We start from the raw sequence: 22,814 nt of genomic DNA on the forward strand, positions 1-22,814 counted from the left end.
GGTTAGCGCTAAATACTTTCTCTTAAATTATAATTTCTAAATACTAAGCCCAGGACACTTTCTAAAGCTAAAGGGGATATCGATCAGATTTAAGAGTAGTTCACAAGTCTAAAAAGGTCAATGCTGACTTGTTACGGCATTGCCGGCTTGCAGGTGTGGAGTTTTTGCGCCTCTCAGTGGCAAAGAGTTGTGGAAAGGGTTAACTCAGTTTATATTGTACCTCCCTCGCACCGCAGTCTCTGCGCTCGGCTGGCAGCGCTTCAGAGTGCACGGCGCTGAGCAGGCGGGATAAGGAGTTATTAAACAGCACTCCCACACAAACCTTGAATCAAAGTAGTTTTGATTTTCAGTTTAAAAAACCTAAGGTTTTCCTTTGGATCACTGGACAGGAATGCAATGGCTAATCATAATAACCAGGATTATTTCCGATCTGCCAGCAACGACTCCACCACTTACATGATGATGCCGGCGAAGAAACAGGGGGATGCGCCGTCAAAGTTATGGCTCGCTATGGTGGTCATTGTTGTGGTCGTGCTCCAAATCGCTTCCACTACCGGGCTGTTTGTGTACTTCAACATGTCTATAGCGCAGGTAAGGGAGTGTTTTTGCGGTACTGAAAACTCGGGGATGTGGTCGAGGTGCAGACGTTTGATCTGCGGTGAAAAGAGAGCAGAACTCACAACTTGGTTAGATATCAATTGTTTACATCGGTTTGGGATAGGTGTTCATGAGGGAAAGGAGAATCCTAAAACTTTGTATTATTTAACATCATTGTAGTTTATGGTGATTTAATCATATCAGCTGTGTTGCCTTAATTCATACTTATTTCCACCTTAATGCTTTTGTAGATCTAATGGAATGCAGTAGAACCGCGTGCAGACAAAATATGCCGTGGAAATGTTTATATACTGTATATTTTTTAAATCTCTACATTCCGTGTAAAACAGAACATGACCACCTTTACAGTTTTCGTTGCCCTCTGGGATAACTTTTTCTCCACTTTTCCAATCTCTGGAAAACTCATTTTGCAGAAGCGCAGAATTCCGTTGGGGGAAGTTGTTAGTTGGGGGGTCGCTTTGTTTGATTTTCCCAAACCTCCATTGTCTCTTTCTTGAGTTGCACATTTAAAAGTTTGCTTTTAGTTTACGAACACTTGTAGCCAGTGTACTCTGGAGACAAAAGTGTAAAAAAGCAAATGCGTGCCTACAAGTCGTGAACATGCCATTCTTTGTGGAGAATCGTCTTGGCGACTGCTATTGTGAAGAAGTTCCTGCAGCTCTATTAAACGATAGTCAAAGTACTGACGCTCTTTTAATTATAGATACAACCTTGCTATCTTTAAACGGGAAACTTGGGACTTCAGGTAAACAAAAATCCATGAAACGAACACACAGGGTAGCGCTTCATTTAATCGTTACATTCAATCACTCCAATCGTATATAGGTAGAACAAAGCTTGTTCTGTACCATTTAGAAAGTTGAACAGCTCATTTACCAGGGTGAGGGAGTGCAGGTTAGCATCCCACTTCGCTCCCCGCTGTCTGTTTTTAAATACAAACTGCCACCACACCCACCAAATTGCGAACATTCTGAAAGTTACACTTTAAATTAAAATAGAAATCATCGGGAGTTAAGTGTCTCTTTGACGTCTCGAAACTTTCTCTGGCCGTTTCCATAAGGACGTATGGAAGATGATATTATGAGCGTGCTTTGCTGTCGCGTCATTATGGATTAAATTGGGCAGTTGTCTGTAGGGGGATTTTTATGGACTAACATATTTTATTAGTTACAGATGCAAGTAAAATACTGGCATAAAAACTTCAAGCCTATTTCCCCCGGACAAGAAATTTGTCTCACAGAGCCTGATTTCAAACCTAGAATGGTTTTGTTTGAGATCATCTCTTATACTTCAGCCTCAATTAAGAATAAGGACATAGGACTCTTCAAAACTAGTTTGAGTTTACAGAGCTAACTCACTGGAGGCTTGTGCTCAGAGCACTGCACCGAGTAAAGCATTGCACTAAAAAGCTGTGATGTATGCAATTAAACCTTCTGAGACAAAGTATCAGGGAGATTTTATTAAATTGATTAATTACACTTGTGAGTGTTAGTTTAACTTATATCAGAGTGCCTTGTTTAATCCATAATGCAAACAAAAATACCTGAAAGTGTCTGTGCATTAACTAAAGTTTGCAAAAAGATGAGAGAACGCTATCGTCTTCTGAAAAGAGCCCAGCAGAGAATAATATAACTTTGCACTAAATTGCTTTTGCTGACCAGTTGTTCTCTGTCTAATAAGACTACATTGTGCCTTTATGCTACTCCATTTTTGAGCTCCATAAAAAGCTTTTAAGCTTTAACCCAATTAAGAAAGCGTATTGTCTCACTACTGGACCAATTGGGAATAAAAACTTCAAAAATCTGATGAGAACCTCACATCCTGCTCGCAGAGAATCCCAAAGATCTGTAAATCTTACTCTAGCATACATGTTCAGCATCATCACATTCAGTCCTCATGCACAGAAAACAAAAAATAATAATTTTCTTATAAACATTTATACAACTGCAGAGAAGCAACAACGTTACAGCACTCTGAAAAAACCTTCAAGAGCACCATGCACTTTCACAACAAGATAACAACAATGCCCGTAAAGACCAGATCACCCCGAACTGGATTACTCAGTGCCTTGTCTTTTCACTTTGTGGGCAAACAGGGAGCACGGAACCAGATTGAAAACATCACAACACCAATTCAAGGAAAAAGAGTTTGATAGGATGGAGGGGAGGAATGGATTGACTGTTGATCTGTGGTTTATCAATTGGAAAATAAAGTCAGGGATCCTCAGCTTTAACGTCATCATCATTCTTGGTTGGTTTAACCCAGTTTTGCTGAAACATAATGGACAACATCATTATAATGACCATTCCAGTGACTCCATCACACACTGACATAGATGACACTGTCCTGTCTTTGCAGCAGAAGAGAGCAGCAACTGGAGAGGCCAGAGGGGAAAAAAACGTGCTAGTCGTGGCTTAAAGTAATCTACGTCTCATTGGCCAGGGGCCAAGGTGGTCATAAACCCCTGAAGGGTCATTTCTCCTTTGTCCACCACAGGCTTTAAAAGAAGAAACCAAGTTTATACACACAGAAAACCATAAGTAACAAGGTAATAATTAATAGGTTTCTTTTACTGAAGATCTAGACCTTTAGCCTGAGTGCAAGTAATAACTTTTCCTGTTACTTTGCTGCTTCCTGTAAAGGTGTGTGAAGCCTCAGGAGGCAGTACTCCACCTTTAGACTTATTTACAAGAAAGGGAAAGTTGGCCAGAGCAGAATGACCTACTGTATTTCAGGGAATTCCAGCTTTGGAAGGATAAGAGCCTGGCCACTGAGAAATCTCAGTGTTTTCATAAGCACTGTGTCTAATCCAACTCCTTTCGCTAGTAGTGTACAGTCTATGTGGCAGGCCAAGCTACAGTCCACCTCCTGATTTCAGTTTATTTTTGCAGTATTCTAACTTGAATGAAAACAAAACGTGGCCACTAAGCATAGACCAGGGCTGCAGAATGTCTGCAGCTCATAACCACTTTTCGTTGTGTACAGCAATTTCATAGCACTTAAAGAGGCCTCACTATCTAATTTTGTTGAGTTCTGTTACCCTAAATATGTGCTTTTTAAAACTTTTTCTGAGCTGTGAAAGAGATATGACTACATAAACAGTCTTTCATTGGCATTTCTGATTCGGCTGTTTTGTAAAATCCATTTTGAGCCCAGGAGTCAGCCCAAGAGACAGGCCTAAGATGTTTTGCGACTCCATAGAAACCCGACAAAAAGTTAGTTGATACCTTCAGTCTTTACTCCAGTGATATTTACTACAGTACATACAGTAGACCTCTGCCACTCTTCTGCACAGCAGCAAATGTCTCTACACCCTGCACTCTACACTACGTCGTGCCCATTGGAAAATTAACATGAAGTACTTTATATAAGAAACAGGAATTGTGCAAAATATACTTTATCTTTTAACCAAAATATATTAGTTTTCGGTAGCATGGTGGCATGGCAGTTAGCACTGGTGCATGGCGCTAGGTTCACAGTCCTGGGTTCAATTCAGGCCTATGGGAGTTTCTGTGTGGAGTTTGCATGCTCTTCCTAAAGCCAGGTGGGATTTTGCCGGATCCTCTGGTTTCCTCCAACAGTCCGAAATCATTCTGTCTAGGCTGACAGACATGTCTACAATGCCCCTTGTGCCCCTGTGATGGACTGGAGTCCAATTCAGGGTGTATCCTACCTTGCACCTGCTGGCCAGGTGAGACTCTGGATCAGATTGACCCTGTAATGGTCTAAGCAGTTATTGAAAACAGATGGAGGTGTCAGCTTCTGTAGAAGACATGGGGTTGGGTTGCATCCGGTATATATTTATACATTCAGTAGATATTACTATATGTATTACAGCTCTCTGGGGGCTCTTGAATAACTGACTAGTCTCATTTGATCCTGTAATAAAATCATAGACTAGAAAAATAAGCAGCACTGAAGGACTGCATGTCTTGTTTTGATCATTAGTTTCTCTCATGTTCTTTTAAAGCTGTTCTGTGGTTTACTGATAACTGTGTGATTCTCACACGAGTACACAGTAGTCCTAAGCAATATATACATTTGCAGAATCACATTAGCTTGTCTTTAGTTAGAAAATGCAAAACAAATATAAGGTCACGAAAAAAAACAAGTGCCAGGTGTTTAAGTCTGATAAACTAGAAAAAATAACCTATTTTAAGAGACCTCATTGTATAGTTCCTAACAGTACCAACTATTTTGAATGTATAATAATCACTATAAAATTAAAAAGTGCTTTTCAATGGAGATTCTGATGTTTTCTGTTATCTTTAGTTTGGTTCTGAGCTGTAGTTCACCTGGAATCATTCTGCGGTGAGATCCCGTTTTTGAACTCTTAATTTCTGGTGATGAACTCAGCTCATTATATTTCTACTAAACCAATAGGAGGGTAAAACTGAAGCATTGAATTCATAATTGCTGCCACATTAAAGCTTTTTTTTTGTCACATCGTTTAAATTTCAGTGTTTTGTTGCTTTCAGCAATAATGAAAATTGGTATGGAGGAAAAGAAGACAAAAAAGAAAACTACACAACGTTTAAAGAGAAAAAAATACATTTTCACCATGTCTTAGTTTGTGCACTTGCAAAATGGAACCTTGCTGTAAAGACACTAATACTGTAGTGTTTAAATCCATAAAAATAAGATATCTCAATAGTGCTATTATGTCAAGGGTATTTATGAGACAGGTATTGAGAAACGTGTTTTGAGCAGTGAATCACAACAACTGCTGTTACTGACAGAAAGTGCTCCTGGTTTATGACTTTGGTGCGATCACAGATTTGTTACCAGTTTCCTGCCAAGTTTTTAAAGCACTTTCTTTTCTGGCAGTGAAGTACAGTAGGTGAGTTTTGTTTTCCCCTGCTAGGTGTAACTTTAGGCAAAGTTGACTGCACAGAGAACACTGAGCCTAGTAAAAGACATTGTCTAATTAATCGTTTCTGTGAGTGCTGTTTAGTTTCTGCTTAACAATATCTGTATAAAATTGAAATCTGAAGCCGATTCCAGGAAGGGCCTGATTTTTTAAAGATCTGAACCTCCAACCTGCATAATCCCTGACCCACCCCACTTAATAAAAGCCACAACCTGACCCTACCCCAAATACAAACAATAATCTAGTCAACATAAGGTCATATATTGGCTTCGTAGTGTTAAAGCTTCCAGTGTAATCAGTCAGATTTACTAATGTAATCAGTAACATTAAGAGCATTATTTTCAAAGCACTAACTATTTTAAAGGAGAACTGTTTAAATGTTAATTTAACTACTGTTATGGATGTTATGACAATATATTAAATGTTAAATTAACTACTGTTACAGGTGTTATGACAGTTTTAAATGGTTAGTGAACTGAAAACATCCCCTCTAAATTCTTTGTCAAATTACAAAGAGAGTTCCGGGTACCAGATGACTTTCTCGTAAAACAAATCCTGCCAATGAAAAATCCTTTGCTCGGGGCACCGGTTGCTGGAATTGACATGACAAAACTAGTTTTTCGAGCCGGGGTGATCAAAATCTTTACCTTTGCTTGCTTTCAGAAACTTCTGTTTGGAGAATGTACTAATGTTCTCATGCTAGGAATTGATTGATTCCAGAATAGCATTCGATTGTTCCAAAGTGTTTCAAGAGATGCTTTTAGTCTTCTAGTGCGGATTCTGCAAGTTAGCCTGTTTGAACAATGGTCACTGTATTAAACAGATGAGTACTGTTTAAAAGTACCATCTAAAAATTGGCTTCATTACTCTGCTCTCCTCCCCACTAATAGCTGATGTGTGGTAAGCGTTCTGGCGCACTATGGCTGCCGTCGCATCATCCAGGTGGATGCTGCACATTGGTGGTGGTGAGGGGGAGTCCCCATTACCTGTAAAGTGCTTTCAGTGGAGTGTCCAGAAAAGCGCTATATAAGTGTAAGCAATTAATAATAATAATTATTATTATTACTCCCATCCAGCTTTGTATCATGCAACAATATTAGCCCTCCTGATAGCTTGCTTTGTGTTCTCTGCAGTGTTTTATAACCCATTGTCTCATTTGGTTATAGACAGGACTCCTACAGCTTTCACTTTTCAATGTAATGCATCACTGAGAGGTTACCTATAATGTGATAATCAACCATTCACATGTCTAGTATCATGACTTCCAGACCTCTTTTGCCTGAGTTTTCTTCAAGTTCAGGAAAGATACTTTACCAAGTTTTTTTTTCTGCACACTTAACTGCTTTTCGAGAAACCAATTTCTCGAAAAGCTATGTGGAACCAAGAACATGAGAGAGCCTTGTGTTAATTCACAAAATCCATCCACGCGAACTGATTCAAAATATCTTCCATCTTTACCAATACCAATATTCTTTAACTCATGCTTTTGAAGAAAATAGAAGCCAAGGAAGGGGGCTGAATTTGTGTTAATGGAGTGTTGAAGTTGCAGTTTTGGGGTTGACATGTGAAAAACAGACTTATCAATGAACGTGATAGAGAATACACACTGCAATACAATGGGGCATGGACATTTGAGTGAAATGCAAAATGGTTCTTCTCTCTGACAGACCAAGAACCAGGGTGTCACGGAGGAGCTGAAGTGCCTGCAATTTCTGAACGCTATTGAGGAGCAGATCAATAAGGGACACGACATTCCTGAAGAGCTGGCTAGGCTGTTTAGCAGTGAACCCTGCCTAAAACTAGCAGAGGGCATCAAAACCTACATCTCAAAGGTGGGTACTGCTGTAGCGTGGATCACCATGCACATTTCACAGTGATAAACTCTCATGAAAGTTCTTGCAGTGTTTGCATTTAGTGTAACTCCCTATGAAGAATTAATTAATTAATTTCATGCTATGGTGACTTGCACAAATATTGTAACACATGAATGGAAGTTAAGTGATTCGTGATTACACCCTGCAATTGTTTTTAAAATTGAAATCAATTCTAGATGGCAATCAGTGACTTCACCTAACGGTGTGCCAAACTCAATTGCAACACAAGCAGTGTTCCAGATGTTATGTGTCTATGTGGCATAGCCTTCTTGGCTATTTCCAGATACGTAACCTTGCAGATCATCAGGGGTTTAAAAAATGAACCGAACTTCTCTCCCTGCTAGCCATATCAGCTACTTTTTAGGTTAACGCTTTAACACAATTGTCAAACAATAACTATGTACAACTACATGTATATATAAATACATGTATAACTATGTAGAACTACAGTATAACTACAAAAGCTATTAATCACAAAAAACTTCCCAGTGAACTCCAGTTTATCTTCTTCCTACTAAGAATCAATCTACAAGGTAGTACTGATTGACTTTTTCCAGCTGAATAGCAGAATAATATCCCATACGTCTACTAGAGCTGCTACTGCTGCTATTACTAATAAATATATTATTATTGCATCTTTCACGTCAAAGCAAAGCACCTCTCACTTTACAATATATTTCATATATTAAAATAGAAATAATTAATATAGCATTTGCAAAATGAAAAATGCCACAGAAATCATAGTAAAATACAAACAGCTGATATTTCAAATTATTTTCTTAATTCTTCGTCTTATTATACCTTTGCCTGGAATCATAATTCATTACAGACAGTACATTCTCAATGTAATGCGATTTAGAAGTGTAAAAGCTCTCCCAGATGTGAACAAATACAGTATGTTATCCAACAAGATCTGAACAACGCTGATGATATGGGTGTAAAGAGTTCCACAGGCTGGGAGTGGTCTCCCTAGGCCTTATGCCATTTTACCCTTGGAGTGCCAGTTTAATCAGATCACAATAGAGGTTCTGGCTGATAAAAAAGAGTATTTTAGTCAAACAATTTGGTGACATTGTACTCAGTTCATCAAATATAAGTAAAAGTATTTTAAAATAACTCTATCATGCACCAGCAGCCAAGTTCTGCCCGGTCTACACTGTCTACCCTGTTTTTAGTTTTTGTTAGCGTTCTAGTAGCTGCATTCCGTACAAGCAGACATCAGAAATTATGTGAAGGAGCAGGAAAGAATTGAAATACAGTTTTTGAGATTTAAAGGGGAACTGTAACACTCTTGTTATATTTTGGGGTTGGAAAGGATCAGCATTATTGTGTGCATTTCAAACCACAATGAAAGAAAAATGTACACAGTAACGTGGAAAACCTCCAAATTACATCACAAAATAGATGAGATTTCCAGGTATGCCCAGCGCCATATTCTGCGATTCAGAACAAGGCATTCAAACTTCCAGTGACGTGACGCGGGCTTATGACATTGCAAACAAGCGGGCATGTGAATACATCTCTTTGAATCCAATGGAACTATTGCTCTCGATTTCGAGACGGTTTTGTTGACAAATACAACTTACTTGTTAAATCTGCATGCAGCTCACGTTGGAACATTTCTGTGGAGAAACGTCTGCTGCACAACCTGTTGTTATTCCATCCTACGTTGCATTACATTTGTCCCTACAGTGACTAGTGAGCAGGAAGGGCAGCTTCATGTCACCATTTGTGCAAGCTCTCGCTCGTGGAGAAACCAGAGGTTTGCGACAACATGGCGACTATTCAGTCATTTCACAAAATTTACAATTTTGTGATTAATTTGGAAAGTAAAATTGTGCGGTACCATCAATTAATTTATTTTGTTACCTTGATTTAATTACCGGAAATTGGGACTGCAGTTCCCCTTTCAAACAGCGTATGTTATTTTCTGTGCATTAGAACATATGAATGAGATTATATTAGCAATGTTATAAAGGCAATTGAATAGTGTGAATCAAAGCATAGTTTGGAATTAAACGTTACTGCATGAATCCTCATTTTAGATAAAACAGATGAGGTAAGTAAACCTTCTTCCTGCTCTCTGTGTTGCTAAGAAGCTGTTAGTGTAACCTTTCCCTTTGTCTTGATTCAATTGAAGACATTTCTGAGCAAACCTAATGACATTAGCATTACAATTGAGTGAAACTAACAGAAATAGCTGTTGTGCATAGCTATGAAAGTTCTTGCAGTCTTTATAAATAATTGTGCTTGTACAGCACAAATACCATGTATAAAGAAAACAACAAAACAATACCATGTATAAAGAAAACAATAAAGAGGGCCCAGTATGGATCCTTGTGTAACACCATTTATTATTATCAATTCCTTATATAGACATAAATATTGTCTATTTGTTAAATACGATCTAAAGTAGCTCACAACAGTTCCCAAAATACTAGCCCATTTTCTAAAATGATTTTCATTTACTGCTTTGGCAATTACCATCAGGGACAAATTGTCATTTTAAATATTATTTTTTCTAGCCATGGCCTGATGTATCATGAAAGTCTCTGTATTTATTATTATTATTATTAAAATACAATTAAAATCCTCAAAATTGCTCTGAAGTAATTTAAAACTAAACCGTCTGAGATTTTTTTAATGAGATTTTTATTAGTTTAGTTATAAACAGGTTTAAATGCCTGTGTTGTCAAAGAACTACTAACTGCAACACTGTATCTTTATGGAAAGGTAAGTGGTTTTGTGTTTGTTACTTTTGCGTTAGTTTTTGTACATTAATCAAAGAGAATGAGTTCTTTGCTGATTCAACAGGCCTTATTAAATCAGGATCATTTAAGAACATTAGAAGGGTTATTCAGCCCAGTCAGACAGTTAGGTAAAAAAGACAATCAGATTTCCTGAAATCTGATCTCTTATAGGAACTATTTTGTTCTGAAGGTAAATAAGGAATTCTTCACACTTAGTCCTGCAAATGAAATAGTAGTGTCAGTTTCGTTGAGAAAACTATTCTAGAGCTGTGCTTGTTTTCCTTGATATAATTGGAAAAATAAGTGTTTTTGCTAACCTAAACGCTTCATTGCATATCAGTAAGAGCTGCTTTAGAATGTCAAATTGAACAGGAATTTTTCATTTGTATCCTGCTAGGCAAACTCCAGTCCATGAGGACCTCAGCATTCCCTGGTTTGCATTTCACATCTGATCTTACATACTTGAACTATTATTAAACAATTAGTGAACTGTTATAGAATTTGTATAATGATCAGCTTTTCTAGGTTTTAATCAGTTGTTAATAGAAAAGTATGCACCTACAGTACTTCTGTCTCCTGCTCTAGAGGATAGAGATGCCCATTCTTGCCCTGTAGTGTGTGTGGAATTGTGGAATAACAGCCATATTCTGTAACAACTCCTGACATATAATTCTTAAAGCACTATGTGATGACTGATGGAAAACAGTGGGACTTTACACATTTTAAATGGCTGCTGAGAATGTATTGTCTCTAGTGGTTTTCCTCTCTGACCCTGGAGTGATAAAACCATTTCACCAAATTCTGAAAAGGAAAACAGGACCACCCAAAGCTCAGGTCTTTCCCTTCTCTTGTCAGAGCTTTTAGAATACCTTGTGCTTTTGTATAATGTCTCTTCTCCCCTTTGAACAATCAAGAACAAGGAAGAGGGTTTCTGAAGGTTTACTGAAGCAATCTGACAGGAATATAGAGCTCTAACATTCTTCTTCTCTTACTAGGGGATTTAGCAACTGTCTTATGCTACTTTCCTTGAAATAGCATGAGCACCCTCCACTTCCCTATTATTTTTTTATTAAAAATACAGCACTGTACGAAAAGCTATTAGAGTCCTAGCACTTCTTTACTGTAGGAAGTGCTAGGCCAGTCCACGTGTTGAGTTTTAAGGCAGAGGGCAATTATCTAAATAAAGAGAGCTCCGAGAGTTGTCCCCTCTATAGTGAAGTTAGAGAACCTGGGGGAAAAGTTGGTAATGAAGCTGCTGAAATGAACTGCAAATAGATCACACCTGGATGTTGTTTTGAAAACTCATGACGTCAGTCACCCGTTTTTTTTTCTTAGAGGCTACATCTGGTTTTATTTTAAAGTGTTTTTCTTCCGATTCTCAAGGAAAGGGACAAAGAAGGGTTTTATTGTATTGCTTTAAACCCCAGCAGAGTGAGTGTATTAAGCATTGTTACTTACCCGCTGTTAGAACACACAGCCTGGGGTCTTTAGTGACTATAGGAGTGCTGAATCAGGATGAATATAGGCCTAACAGATGTACTCTGCAGTCTGCCCGGTGGTACAGAGAAGTCTGGACTCATTCTTGTCTGAGCAAGGAATATTCAAGTGGGCCTCCTGTAGAGAACAGATACATTAATAGGAGAGCTCTACCAGTGAACTTTTGACCCCTGTAAAACAAGGAAGACAATGTACTGCCACATCAAAAAAAGCATAGCCATGAAACTTGAATGGCAAAGTGCATCTTTCTCAAAACAGAGGAGAGGAAAACAGCACCATGAAGGAGTACACGTGCTTTATACATCAGATGATGATGAGATATAAGGTGTTGAATAACCTGCAGTATTTAAATTGATTTCTTAAAAATGTGCTAGAAATGTAACTGTTTCAGACAGGTGCTTCATGAATATGGTCTTAATGTAACTGTGATGCCACACCAAGCACAATACAGACCACGCACAAACTTGATAGTATGTGGTACACTACATCTTGCAGAGCCTAGTGCAAACATTTGTGCAGAAGGCAGGTATTTATCTGACGAGTAAGAGAAAGAGTTAAGAGATTATAGAATGTCATGAAAATTGAACCCAAATGCTTCTCTGGGCTTCCTTTAAAGCCTGTGGATTGCTGTCTTGTGCTGGAGTTCTGCCTGCAAACAGACGATAAGCACAGCTTGCAGGGAAATGACACCTACTGTAATACAGTATGAGTTATGAGGTAGAAAGTTAAAAGTGGCTGTTTTCCAGAAAATCTGTACACATATTTCTACCTGGACTGACCACATTCTGCTTCCCTCAGCATGACTATAATAAACAACTCCTTGATTGCTGTTAGCTTGACTTAGTTTTAGAGAGAGAGAGCAAGAGGGGGAGGTGGCCAGGAGAGGGGTAGAGATCAAGGAAGGGGGGAGCAGAAGAAAAGGGAGAGAGAGGGAAAAGGAGGTGGGGGGAGAGGCAGAGAGGAGAGGGGTGGGGGAGGGAGGGAGCATTTACATTCTCAGATTTTCTGGAATGAATGTTTTTCCATGTATTTTCCTTCGGCTGTAAAGAGCTGCAACAATACCTGCAAACATGGCACAGCAATAAAGAGTATCTCGATAAAAAAATAAAATAAAGAGTATAAAAGAAACAGGGGGGAGTGTGGAGGCAGTGTCTGCTCTGTCTGTAAACAGAGCAGACTCAGAGAAAGACAATGTTTGTAAACCTTCATGGGACAGTTCAGTTGGCAATCTCCTACATTATAGCCGTTTGCTTAAACATCCAATTGGTTTTGTTTGGACTTGATAACATTAAGACTCGGATTTCTAACACAGCAGGAGGAATTCAGAGCAGAGTTTCATTGTGTGAGCCAGCCTGGCCCTGCTGAGAAACAATAAAAGATTTTTTAACTCCTTACTTCCTTCTGCCCAGATTGTTTGGAACTTCAAAGAAACTGAAACCTTCCATTCTTTAAATCATTTCTTGTAATACATTCTTACAGGCAGAAAACAGATAAGTTGACTAATTTGGTGATTGTTTAGCTTCATTAAATTGAATTTATTGACAATTGAGAATACAGTTGCACTTTGGCAGAGTCAGGTAAATGTAAAGGACTTTTTTAAAACAATACCAAACACTTGTCTGTAAAAAAGTGATTTAAAAATTATCGTGGATAATTAAAATGAAACACTGTTTTATACTTGGACCAAATCTCCTCTTAATCACTTCCTTTCTTGTCCCTGATGAGAAATTTACTTCTGTGGGCAGGTAAAAGATATAACACAGTATGAACTCATTATCAAATAAGAAACATACATGCATAACATGAGAAAAAAAATTAGCAGCTTTTGTAATCTTAAAAAAATATTTTAAAAAAGAACTTGGGTCATCAGTGTGTGAGATACTGAGGATACATGAATGGTGAAATAATATTAAGTTAAATATACACTCAATAGTCCAAAATAGGTAGGTTAATAGCTGTGGGAATCTAAATCATTTGATCTAGAATGAAAATATTTAGTTCCTTTAACATGACAATCCCCTGTGACCAGAAATCATTTAAGAATCATTAAAGAAATGTTTTATCACTCGCCATGACAAAATCAAAATTGTTTTACTTTGAACTCCCTTTTTGTAGTATGGTGACCACAAATGACCACGATATTCTCAATGAGGTCTTACTAAAAAAGCTTGAATAAATCTTTCCTGGATTTAAATTCCACACTTTGTGCTATACAGTATACTAAAGCATTCTGATTGTTTTTCTTTGCTTCCCTACATTGTCTTGAAGAGAACACTGAAGAATCTACATTAACACTCAGATCCCTATCGGGTATAGTAGAATCTTGCAGCTTTGATTTGCCCGTGTGATGTGATGTGTATTATGGACATTCCTGTTTCCTGCATAGTTCACTTTGCACACAATGTTACAATTTATTTGCCAGTCCTTGATTTTGTCCTTCTTTAAATCCCTTACTGCTGTTTCTTTGTTTGCTTCATCCCCCTGTTTTTATATCACCTGAAAATGTAGCTAGTTTGTTAACTACAGTATACCAGAATCTAAATCATTGACACAGATCAGAGCAGTAGGCCTTAGATGGAACCCTGAAGTACACCACATCTTATAGTTGCCTAATTCAAGATTATGCCCCTTAAGATAACTTATGGTTTCTGGTCGTTTACCAGTTTTTAGGCCATGTTCATACATTACCTTGCATTCCTATAGTTTTTAATTTGATAATTAGTTTTTAATGAAAAACCTTATCAAATGCTTTCTGGAAATCTGTATCATGCAAAGTGCTTTAAAGATTCAAGCAACATTCTTGTTGCTTGTTAAAATAATTCAAGGATGTTATTTAATTGAGATTCTTCTAAATCCATGTTGCCTGTCTCTCAAAATATTATTATAACCATGCTACAAGTCAGATGTGTCTTTTTCTCATGACCTGCCTATACACCCATGGGCCAATCAGAAAATCCTTTAATATTGGTCCACTTTTAAAACAACAAAGTGAAATGTAATTTATTTTAAGGCTACTCTTTATGACAAACTCATCCTTCTGAAAAAACAGCCAAATGTTTCCGGGCATTTCCTTTCCTTCTTTCTGTAAACCAGAGCTGCTTGTCTGGTTATTCCACTGAAGTCTGATACGGGTTCTACGTTCATATGAACAATACAAAAGCTTTCAAAAACGCCTGTACTCTTTGGAATTTCTTGTAATGAAACAAGGACCACAGCAGAGTGCTATAATAGTGTGCAGTGTAGGGTTTGTTTTGACTTGGACCTTAAACTTTGATCACTCATTACTGTGGTAAATCTGTTCTTATTGCGTCTGATGTGATGAATGCTCTCGCCCTGTAACCTGCTGTTAGGTGATAAACACAGCATGGCATGGATATTGGGAGAATCAGACAGCTGGGAGCAGCCTGACTATGATGTTGCCTGCTGACCAATCCTTCAGCCATTCTTTTTATCATTCTTATAATCATGCTGGGCAGACACAAGTCAAATAACTGCAGGTATCGTGATATCGGCAAACATTTTGCAATGGATTGTAAAGCCTTTTGCTGCCTTGCAAAAATTCACTGTGCATTTACTACATTATATTTGGGAATCTGGGAAATTTGGGAATTTAAATCTGGAGTTTAAAGATAATAATTATCGCAAAACTACAGCTAAGTTTTTTTTAAAAAACATATGGCTTGGCTTGAATAAAATCATCATTTGCGATTTCCAAACCCAGTGCTGTGTGTGACATCAGCTTCCCCTTGGACAAACACAAGATGCCTCTGGCAAACAAGGTGACACATTCTTGAGTGGTGCCTGCAGTGTGGTTTTGATAAAACCATGGCCTGTTTATGTTGCAGTTTTGCTAGACGTGTGCCTTTAAAAATCTGCAAGTCCCTGAGCTCTCATATCAAGATGACGTTGGCCAAGCTTTTATTGACTTTATAACACAGCTCACTACTCATTGCATTCTGTGGAACTGAGCTTCTACAGAACTTGACCCCCATCTTGATCAGCACAGTGAATTCCACTTTTCTTATTCCAGGAACTCCCAGTGTCCTGATGTCCAATATGATAGGAGGGGTTTTGCACCAGCAGGAATGACCATAATAATTCCCACTGACAACTGCACCCTGCCAAGATCTTCAGCCCAGAAAAACAAATATTTTTCCTCATATTGTCCCCCATAGGCATAAGCTCCTAGTGCACATATATTGTTTCACCACTGGGGGGCAGTGCTGAGAACAGTCAGGCCTGGGACTTGAAGCCCTTCAAAGCAGTGCCAGTTGACCTGATTAAGCATGGAAGTGGATTTAAAACCAAAAATAGGATTCACTACTTTACTCAAAGGGTTGTGGGAGAATGGAACAGCTACCCAGCTACATTGTTGAAACCAAAACCCTGGTTTCTTTCAAGAAACGTCTGGATCTTTGAATCAATTAAACACCAACTTCCAAGCTGGTTAAATGGCCCGAAATGTGCCCTTGTGGGAAGAAAATAAATGTAAAAGGTTAATAAATAAACTGGCTCTACTGTCTTTCAGGTGACTGAAAATGCCATAAGGAAGCTTGCACTTCAGGGTGAGTCTCAGTGTTAATTTTTCTTGTGGGAAAGCTAGTCTGAAAAACTATGGTTGTCGATTCCAATTGCATCTGGTATTTATCCAGTTTACAGATCTACATTCTAGAACAAAAGCTGAGCATTTAAAAGAATCCTTCATTTCAAAGAACCAAACTTGCTTGAGCTTTTTTATTATCATGAACAGCTTGAACCTTCACTACCAGACACCGAAAGTGAGAACAGTCACTCTGGTGTCTGACTTTTCAGGAGAAAGAAATATTAATTCAGCCTCATCAAATATTTCCAAGCAACACATTTAAAAAATAAATGTTAATTGTGAGTGATTCATTTTAATCATGAAATAAATCATTTTTAAAGCCATTATCTGTAGGAAGGGGCTGTATTCACTGACTGGTCATACTCTGGTCACCTGGGTGTAATTGTTTTCAACTGTGGAATCACCTCCCACAAGGAAATTCCTTTGCTCCAAACATTTAAGGACATTATAACATTTTTTTTCTAATAAACTAGAGGATATTAGACTGTAATAACTTGAGAGCCCTGGAGCCGTTATCTTTGCCCCACAAAACTCTTCAGAGCAGCGCTGTCATCGGAAATAAAGCAGTCTGTGGGTTAAAGGCTAATCTTTTCATTTTGAAAAATAAGATTTAATATGTCCTCAGACGACAGGAGTTCAGTTTCCTCTGTCTGCAAGTGAAGGAAGTGTCAGATGTCAGAGGCCAGCTTGAGTCACCCGTCGGTGTGCTGACTTTAGATAGAGCTGGTCACAGAAAGTACAAATCAGGCATTGTAATCCCTCAACATGAAGCAGCTTCAAAGACCCAGCAAGTGATTTAGCAATCCAGCAAAACAAGTGTAGAGAAAAGGATAAGAAAGACTTTTGCTCGATTTGGGGTAAAGCTCTCCGTTTATTCAAATAACCATGTTCCTTCTTCCTGGTTTTTTGATCCACATTCAATCAAATAACATGAAGGATTTTTCTCCGAGGTTAGCTTTAACGTTATTATAGGCATGGCTGAAATGTGCAAGTTGGCCAAGATTAATGAATAACAGTACTGTGCTTTAGCTGCACACCCTTTTCTAATGTTCTGATTGGACACTTTCTCTCGTTTTGACTAAACCATTAGGTCAATGGTGTCACTGTTTCTTTGCTGTTGCTTTATGCACCTATTTTTCTCTTTCGGCCTTTCAGAAGCAAGAAATCTACCTCGAAGTTTCAACACATCGGGGTCAAAGGTCATTACCACGGCAACCCAGCGGCCTTCAGCGCACCTCACTCTGAGAGACAATGGGCCCCAGACCTCAGGTTAGAGTGTCACCTCACTCTGTGAGACAGGGATTCATTGTGACCCATCTCCAGTGGTATTTGACTGTATATTTCAGTAAAAACCCATGAAACAGTCTTTTTGTAGGACTAATTTAGCCTGTACACAATTCTATAAAGGCAATTATAGAGTATATATATTTGGTTTAGATATACATTTGGTTGATTCTGACCTAATGCTGAAATTTTGCTACACTGTACAGTGGGGCTAAAAATTCTGCCTTTTCCTTAAAGGCCTTATATAAACGAATACCACAAAGATATACGCTTACATTCTGTGTTTTAATTGATGCAACACTAACAAAATTAAGTTCAGGGCACACAACTGGTGAGTAAAATGAATGTCCTGTTTTTAGGAAAAAGTTCCCTGACAATAAAAACTTTACCTTCAGCTTCAGACACTTTGCATATTACACAAACTCGGCAAACTCCAGCAACTTCTTCTTCATTAATACTGTGGTTCCAGGTGGAATGGTTTGTTTTCTAATTTGTTTTTTGCTCATGTATTTTTGATCTCCGAATCACCAGTTTTTTCTCCTTGGCTTTCTCTTCATCTAGGATTCACTTTCAAACCGGCTGAATGATCAAATGTTGAAAAACAGTAACGTGTCGGTCTCTCTGACAAGGCCCTTCCTCTCTCCCCTCAGGACCCTCTGCCTTCCCCCAGCCTGACCTGCACCAGTCCTGCCGTCACCCAGTCCTGTCCTGGGACGCCCAGTCCTTTGGCTCACATGTCCACAACATGAGCCTGAGCAACGGGCGGCTCCGGGTGCCCCAAGATGGCCGCTACTACCTCTACTCCCAGGTGTATTTCCGCTATCCCTCCCCGACGGACCCCGACTTGCAGGGCAGCAGCCACCAGCTGGTCCAGTGCCTCTACAAGAAGACGTCCTACCTGAGGCCCATCCAGTTGCTCAAGGGCGTGGGCACCAAGTGTTGGGCGGCAGACGCAGAGTACGCCCTCCACTCGGTCTACCAGGGGGGGCTGTTTGAGCTGACGGCTGGGGACGAGGTCTTCATCTCGGTATCCTCCCCTTCCATGGTGTACGCTGACGAAACGTCCAGCTACTTTGGCGCATTTCGCCTTGACCTCTGAACTCCTGAGCTGCTTTGGATTCTATTAACCACTCTTTTCCAAGGAACTTATGGGGAGAACAAACAAAACTCTTTGGGTCATATGAAGGAAGCAGACTCTGAAGCAACACAAAAGGGGAGAGGAGTCAATGCATCTGGCTCTTAACTGTCAGGAGCCCACCTGATTTAACCTGTGTGACATTCTGGGATAACCGTGCTGAAGGGTTTCTGAACTGCAGCTCTGAAAGATAATCCCAGTCAGTCCAGCAAGGTCCACTGAAGTCATTCCTTAGGCCAGCTCTGTTAATACCACTTCCTGCTTGACCAGAGGTTCCAGCAGGTAGTAAGACGAGATGAAAACTCGGCCAGGGTTCTCCGGTGATACCTAAAATAATATTTCCAAACAGAGAAATAACTTAAAACCAGGTTCTCGCTATTAGTGCACCTACAGTATGGGCATCCCAGCTGATGATATTGACTTCACTTTGAAGAAGAAGAGGTACTTTGTCTGAGGTAATCTGACTGGAGAGGTCAGGATGCATGGTGTGTAATACGTGAAGTGGTTTATGGTTTGAACTTTAATTATCTGAGGATTTCTGCTTTGTCCTCTGTAAGTGATAGGAAATTCAGCCAACTTCTAAGAACTCTTGCTTTGATAGATTTGATTTAATATAGGTAGGCCCCAGGAAATATTATTTTTTAGGCCTAACCCTGTAGTATGATTTTGTGCACAGATAAAATCCCAGTATTGCAAATTAATGTAGCACATCTTTTGCTGCTTAAGAAAAGAGATTTCTTAAAGCTTAATTTGAGTCTGGAACACATTTTGCATTTGAACAAAGGCTTTGTATGAGTATGAAAGTGAAGCTGCTTATTGTATTCAGAAAGACTATCTCCCTGCTGCATGAAAAGCTGTTAACTATTAATATTATGTATGTAGCCTGATTCAGATGCGTTGAGTAAAAGAGTAACCATGTCTCTTTCATGCATGAAGGCAGCATGGTTACCTCTCCTGAGTTAGTCTGTTGGTGATCCATGAAATCTGTCCATATGAAATGATATTTCTGTCATCATATGGTGAAATGGAAAAAGATATGCTTTGTTTCTGCACGTGCTATTTAAGTGCTTTTTATACTTTAAATGTTGTATTGTGTTTGTGCAAAACACGTTTCTCATCTGGGAGATTCCTGAAGATGGAATACTGTGACGATGACCTCATCTATGTTTACTTCCCTTAGGAGGAAATCAGACAGGAAAATCCTGAGGTTTTGAGCTCAGAATGAAATGCTGGTATTTTTATTTGTCAGTTACAGCAAACGGGTCACCGTTTAAAAAATATTTTTGCAGATCTCTTGCATTTACGAAAAGAGGCAGCCTTGACATAGAGATAAAAAAAACCAAGCACAAAAAAGAGCAGGCACAAACACATTCATATCTGCCTGCCTGGCCTTGCGTGCCTCATTTCATGTGTGTGTCATTTTAATATGGCCAGGCTCTATCCATCATTGACATGATTCACGAAAGAGAGCTCTAGCTCAAAAATAAAAAACAAAAATGAAAATAATCCAGGACTGATCAGTTTTTGTTTTTACCAGCCGCAACGAGTAAACATTCCTGAGAAATTCTTTAGATCTGGTTAGTCAAGTTGGGGTAGGGTGCTAATTTAGGCCTTCTGTACTGTATGTCCTCTATTAGGCTCACATTAGAACTGGGCATTGCCTGAGGGAGGTTCTGTTAAGAATAGTAACAAAGGTCAAGCTCAGTTTAGTCTAATTGCTGTTAACTCAACATCACACAGCAACACGATTGGTTCATGTGTTCACATGTTAGCACTGACAGGGGAGCAGTTATTAGGTGTCAGTGAAAGGTTTTGATCTTGACAGAATTAGTCCAACTTTTTGGTAACACCATATAGGTTCTTTTGAAAACCTTGAACCTCCCTCAAAGTGAAATGAATTTTTGAAGTACAGTTTGAGCGCCTATACAGCCTCAGCTTTCGCACGAGAAAGCACAGGAGGGAACCACCGTTTTCAAGTTTCTGCTTTTCTGCTCTCGTAGTATTCAGTTCTAAGATTTGCTTTAAAATCTGACCTCCCAAAGGTTTATACTTAAAAAAAATGTAAATATTTTTCCTAATAACTGCAACCTGTATTGTAACAGAATATAACTAAAATACAAAGGATAGAGGTGCTCTTATTTGCTTCTGAGGGATTAGACATCAGGATTGATCAAACTTGTTTTACGTTTTTTGCTCTGACAGTCTCAGTGCAGAACCAGTCTCCCAATGTAAAGCGTGATAACACCTAACTTGTTATTAGCAGCACCGGCACTACTTGTGCTGGGAGTGCTGGGAAATTGTAACTGAGGAAGTGGATTTCTCCTGCACGATCCATATGGGCATGTCATGAGTTTTGACTTCTTGTCTGCCTGGAGATCTGTGACTCATTCACAAAGAAGAGATTAGTTCTGTACAAGTTATAACACCTGCGTAGATTTAGCAATGGGTTGGGATTCGCTCCTGGGCATTTGAGCTTTCTTGCTTCTTCACAGGAATTAGAATAGAATAAGCAATTAGTCAGAGATTCTTTAAAGTTGCCAAAGTTTTTCCACTCCAGAGCTGTCCTCTAAGAACCCGCTGTTATGGAAATTCTTTTTTTTTTTGCCTCGGTACTCTGTGATGTACAGTACATAGGGCCCTACTGCGACCTGGTTAAGTTGCCAGACCAGTGTATTCATTAACTATGGAACAGGATCTTCTGAAGGCACTGTATCGACTACGCTCCCGAGTAGCTTCAGAACTGCTTTTGGCAAAGCCTCGATGCATCAAAAGAATGCAGCATGCAGATCAAGTCGGAACAGCACCCTCAGTGATTAATTTTTCATAGTTTGCAGTATGTATTCAGAGACAACACAATCAGAAATGGATTCTGATTACACTGGGTACTGAATGGAAAATTACTTACAACCTATTCTGCATTTAGGATAAGACCCCTAAATCAATAAGCTTCTCAAAGTCAAAGGAAGCTTGATAGATTTAATGTGAGTTATATTTGTTTGTAATAATGTATAAACAACTCAGTGTTTTTTTGTCTGCTTTGGAATGCAGTAAACTCTGTCCTGTACTTCCTGCACAACAGGAGTGCAGTGCAATTCAGTGAAGAACTTCCCCCTACAGAGCCTAACATGCTTAAGTCTGAGCTGCTTAAGAACATCTCTCAACCCCTGAAGCAGCCTTTTACTGCCACCTGTACCACTAAATGCACAAACGTTAACACTGGGTGGCTGGATGTTTTCAAAGAGTATGGGTTCCAGCTTTTTTAATTCCAGAGTGTAGACTGAATGTGTATTGTGTATTTTTCTGCCTTGTGTATTTTTTTTATCTGTAAAAATAAAAGTTTGTCAGATGACGTCTCAATGAACACTTGTTTTCCTTGGTCTGGACAACATTCATTTGTTGCCCTGCTTGCCTAACATATGGAGTCTGTAACTGTCCTTAGGATCACAAAACCACAGTGCTGTTTCCCAAGCTTGTTGGTGGTTCATTAGATTGTTTCTCATCTCTCTTATCATACTGTGTGCTGACTAATGAATCATTTCTTGTTATTTTTGTTGAAAATCAGGAATTATTTTTAGAATTGTTTTTTCTCTATTCCCATATTTCCGTTTATTGCTACTGCTGTAGTACAGACAACTGATTCTCTAATTGATGCAATAAGGACAGATACCTGGGGTTTTACAGTTACAAAGAGACACTTCGGTAAAGCCTAATACACATATAATCATTCTTGCCTGATCTATGGAAATGGCTTAATCAATTTCTTGTAAATGTCCTCAAAAGATTTGAGGAGACTCTTTAAAATTCTACTTTGTTTTTAATTGTTAGTCCCTACTGAAAAAAACAATATATAGATGAACAATCTCAGACTCAATTCTTGGAGGGCCTAGTGTTTTCTAGTTTTGTTCCAAACACCTTCTCTGTTACATTATACATCTTATTATTTAATTGACACATCCGAAGAAGGCTCCACAGCCAAAACGTTGTTTCTTTTCCTCTCTTTTCAGCATGGCATAAACCTTTACATGTTCCTTTGCAGCCTACACATGCTGACGCAGCTACCCACCTGAACTAATTTTTTAATTAGCTGCACAACTGTAATACTTCTAACCAGACTCCGAAGTGATGTCTTGTGTAATCAACTGTAAATGTGTAATTTAGAAAATAATTAAGGTAATTAGTTAAC

At 38.8% G+C, this 22,814-nt stretch overlaps 1 protein-coding gene across 1 annotated transcript; it reads left to right on the forward strand.

Annotated features, from left to right (window-relative positions):
• The first annotated feature begins 224 nt into the window (after window positions 1-224).
• Window positions 225-21,980, forward strand: tnfsf10l (TNF superfamily member 10, like). Its single transcript, XM_088649112.1, has 5 exons — window positions 225-591; window positions 7,156-7,320; window positions 16,138-16,174; window positions 17,368-17,481; window positions 18,147-21,980. The coding sequence occupies exons 1-5, from the start codon at window positions 397-399 to the stop codon at window positions 18,593-18,595; spliced, it is 960 nt and encodes a 319-aa protein (XP_088505238.1). The 5' UTR covers window positions 225-396; the 3' UTR covers window positions 18,596-21,980.
• Window positions 21,981-22,814: the final 834 nt, after the last annotated feature.

This window comes from Lepisosteus platostomus, chromosome 10, assembly GCF_059453375.1.
Source record: "Lepisosteus platostomus isolate fLepPlt1 chromosome 10, fLepPlt1.hap1, whole genome shotgun sequence".
Classification (NCBI taxonomy): domain Eukaryota; kingdom Metazoa; phylum Chordata; class Actinopteri; order Semionotiformes; family Lepisosteidae; genus Lepisosteus; species Lepisosteus platostomus.

What these genes read in the sequence shown, in the direction of transcription:
- tnfsf10l (XM_088649112.1), top strand. Translation starts at nt 397, where the DNA reads ATGGCTAATCATAATAACCAGGATTATTTCCGATCTGCCAGCAACGAC. An exon ending in TCAAAACCTACATCTCAAAG is followed by an intron (nt 7,321 to 16,137) that starts GTGGGTACTGCT and finishes ACTGTCTTTCAG; the next exon opens with GTGACTGAAAATGCCATAAG. An exon ending in AAGGAAGCTTGCACTTCAGG is followed by an intron (nt 16,175 to 17,367) that starts GTGAGTCTCAGT and finishes TCGGCCTTTCAG; the next exon opens with AAGCAAGAAATCTACCTCGA.